The 2,864-nt window shown below is 46.1% G+C and overlaps 1 protein-coding gene; it reads left to right on the top strand.

Moving 5' to 3' along the window:
- Positions 1–699: 699 nt before the first annotated feature.
- Positions 700–2,848, top strand: GSTUM_00010118001 (uncharacterized protein). XM_002841069.2 has 6 exons: positions 700–1,057; positions 1,135–1,533; positions 1,605–1,691; positions 1,742–1,878; positions 2,017–2,141; positions 2,199–2,848. The coding sequence occupies exons 1-6, from the start codon at positions 789–791 to the stop codon at positions 2,538–2,540; spliced, it is 1,359 nt and encodes a 452-aa protein (XP_002841115.1). The 5' UTR covers positions 700–788; the 3' UTR covers positions 2,541–2,848.
- Positions 2,849–2,864: the final 16 nt, after the last annotated feature.

Genomic DNA, 2,864 nt, shown 5'->3' with positions numbered 1-2,864 from the left:
ACTATGTCGCCGCAGGCTACGGACGGGCAGCAACATTAACTTGATGTCACGGCATGATATCTCAGGTTCTCCATTTACACTTTCTCTCTTACTAGCAACGAGATATAGTACAAAACAGAGGCAAAAACGGGGAAACGCACGTTATATACTTCTTTTGATCTCCCTGCACGCTAAATCCTTTCCAAATTACATTTTTCAAAGAGAAGTGGCAAACATCTTTTGTCTGTCAGCTTCTTTTTTAAGATACATTCCTTTTTCTACCGGACATACCTTGCAGGTCTTGGCGGCAACGGAGGAGCTTGAGGCGGCTAACCCGATTCATCCTCCGTAAGATTTTGCTTGCCCGTCGCCTCAACACCTTCGCTCCTTTCCCCTAAAGACCGGCAGCGCTGGACCTTCTTCTGCTCAAATTGCAGACTCTCCCATTCTCTCTCTCCAGAACCATCGGGTATCTCTCCTTCAACCAATCTGGGACGCTGGCCTTTTTCCACCCTCTTTCGCTGTCTTTTGCCAGCCTTCTGAGGAATTTACACTTTATACTTACTAAAGTGTCCGTTTCATTCCCGTTCGTAGCGAAAGTTACGAAGGTTCGGTGAGATTTTTTCAGGAGCGCCTCTCTCTCGAAAAAGCCTACCTCTACCCACAAATCACCTTTGTTTCCTACCGCACCATCTCATCAGGAACGGCTATCTTTTATTCGATACTTACTGCCGATTTCCCCGCCATATATAATTTCCATTTACCTTACTTTAATCTCTCCCCTTCCCCTTTTTCACTGATTGCCTACCATGGGGTTGGTAAGTCAACTCGTTCGGCGGATTCCCTCGAAAGCTGCCATTCCTTCACTTGAAGATATTTCTAAGGGCCGCCTTCCATCCCGGTTATCATTTCTGCGGCGGCGTATACGGTTAAAAGGAAATTCATCGATATCTGTACCGCTGGGGGTCGTGTTGTTGTTCCCAATGACGGTAGTTCTACTCATAATGCTTTTGTTTTCTCGACATCCGGATAATCGTACTTCCATCTTGATCCCTTCGGGCTCCCCCCCTGCGATAAGGTAACATTTCATTCTTATCCCATCGTTAAGAAGCGATTGACCAGCGGTATGCGCTCTAAATCTAACTATCTCTACAGAAGAATTTCGGAAGCCTATGATAAACCCTTCGTTGTTGGGTGTTTAGAACCGGTAACGGATACCCCTCGAGTAAATGCAGCATTTGTTGTGTTGGCTAGAAATAGCGAGTTGGAGGGCGTTATCCAATCGGTAAAATCGATAGAACGTCATTTCAACCGCTGGTATAATTATCCATATGTATTTCTCAATGACGAGGAGTTCAATGAGACCTTCAAGTCGACCATCATCAATTACACCAGCGGAACAGTAGAATTTGGATCGATCCCGAAGACAATGTGGGGTTTCCCAGATTGGGTTGATAAGGATGAGGCCACCGAGTCAATTGCGAAACAGGGAGATGCTGCTATCATGTACGGTGGTATGGCCAGTTACCATCACATGTGTCGTTTTTATTCTGGGTATAAATAATTCCTCTTCGGTTGCGCCTCTAAGTTTCCATCAGTATTATCTGACATCTGTTCCGTACTAGCTTCTTCTACAAGCATGAGCTACTTGCCAAGTATGAATGGTACTGGAGATTGGAGCCTGAGATCAAGTACTTCTGCGATATTACCTAGTATGTAATAGCCTCCCCCCCGATCACCCGGTACTGACCGGAACCTTTAGTGACCCATTTCTCCACATGCAACGACAGAATAAAACATACGGATTTACCATTGCTGTCAAAGAGTTGAAGGAGACTGTTCCTAACATTTTCCGATATGCATCTGCGTACAAGAGGAACAACAACCTTCCAACCACAGGTCTTTGGCCAATGTTTGCGGAGCCGAGGCAAGACCCCCACCACCCACCAGAGGAGGAAAATGAGGAGCCCACAATCGATAATGTCAACACTGCTGGTGAGAAATGGCCCGTTGTTGATGGCGATGCAATGGAGGGAGAGGCCTACAATATGTGCCATTTCTGGAGCAATTTCGAAATCGCTAGACTAGATTTCTTCCGGAGCGAGAAGTACGAGAAGTTCTTCGAGACTATGGATAGAAGCGGCGGTTTCTGGACCGAAAGGGTATATTTTCCAGTAGTTTTACAAATCTTGTTTCTCTTTTGCTGACTACTCCTACAGTGGGGAGATGCTCCTATCCATTCTCTAGCAGCCGGCGTCCTTCTCGAACCATACGATATTCACTATTTCCGTGACTTTGGATACCGACACACTACAATCCAGCATTGTCCGGCTAACGCCCCAGCAAGACAGCTTCCAAGACCCAAATGGCTCGAGAAGACAACTACTGATCCCAAGAAGGCAAAGGAGGAAGATGATTATTGGGAAAACTGGGACTCGGAGAAGGAAAACGGTGTTGGGTGTCGATGCAGATGTGACACCGACATTGTTGATGTCGAGGGCAAACAGGGTAGTTGTCTGTCTGAGTGGGTTAATGTTGCTGGTGGATGGATTTCTGCATGATGGAGGAACGATGAGACGGCCCCAAATGACGTCTTGTTACTGCGTGCGCTTGGGGAGCTGAGATCGGGATTACAACTGCATCCGGAGTCTGTATACTGTCTTTTTTTCTTTTTGGTTTGTCAAGTGTTGTCTACGATGATTCTCTTTGCTTCTCTTTCCGGTATTTCTTTATATTTCTTCTCCCTCTTTACCCACGCCCACTACTTTCTAAATTCTCTCCGTTCAATTGTGGTTCCGGTCGTTGTAAGAATCGCCGCACGAATTCTCTTCTCCCATACATGTATAGTGGTGGAAGTGTTAATCCTGCTATTTGAGCAAACATCG

This window comes from Tuber melanosporum, assembly GCF_000151645.1.
Source record: "Tuber melanosporum whole genome shotgun sequence assembly, scaffold_67, strain Mel28".
NCBI lineage: Eukaryota > Fungi > Ascomycota > Pezizomycetes > Pezizales > Tuberaceae > Tuber > Tuber melanosporum.
Note: the sequence above shows the minus strand (reverse complement) of the source record. Positions and strands in the feature narration are given on the sequence as shown.

Bases quoted from the DNA above. Each gene is read 5' to 3' on its own strand.
- GSTUM_00010118001 (XM_002841069.2), top strand. From the start codon at position 789: ATGGGGTTGGTAAGTCAACTCGTTCGGCGGATTCCCTCGAAAGCTGCC. The intron at 1,879-2,016 runs GTCTTTGGCCAA...CAATGGAGGGAG, and splicing joins CAACAACCTTCCAACCACAG to AGGCCTACAATATGTGCCAT. The intron at 2,142-2,198 runs GTATATTTTCCA...CTACTCCTACAG, and splicing joins GCGGTTTCTGGACCGAAAGG to TGGGGAGATGCTCCTATCCA.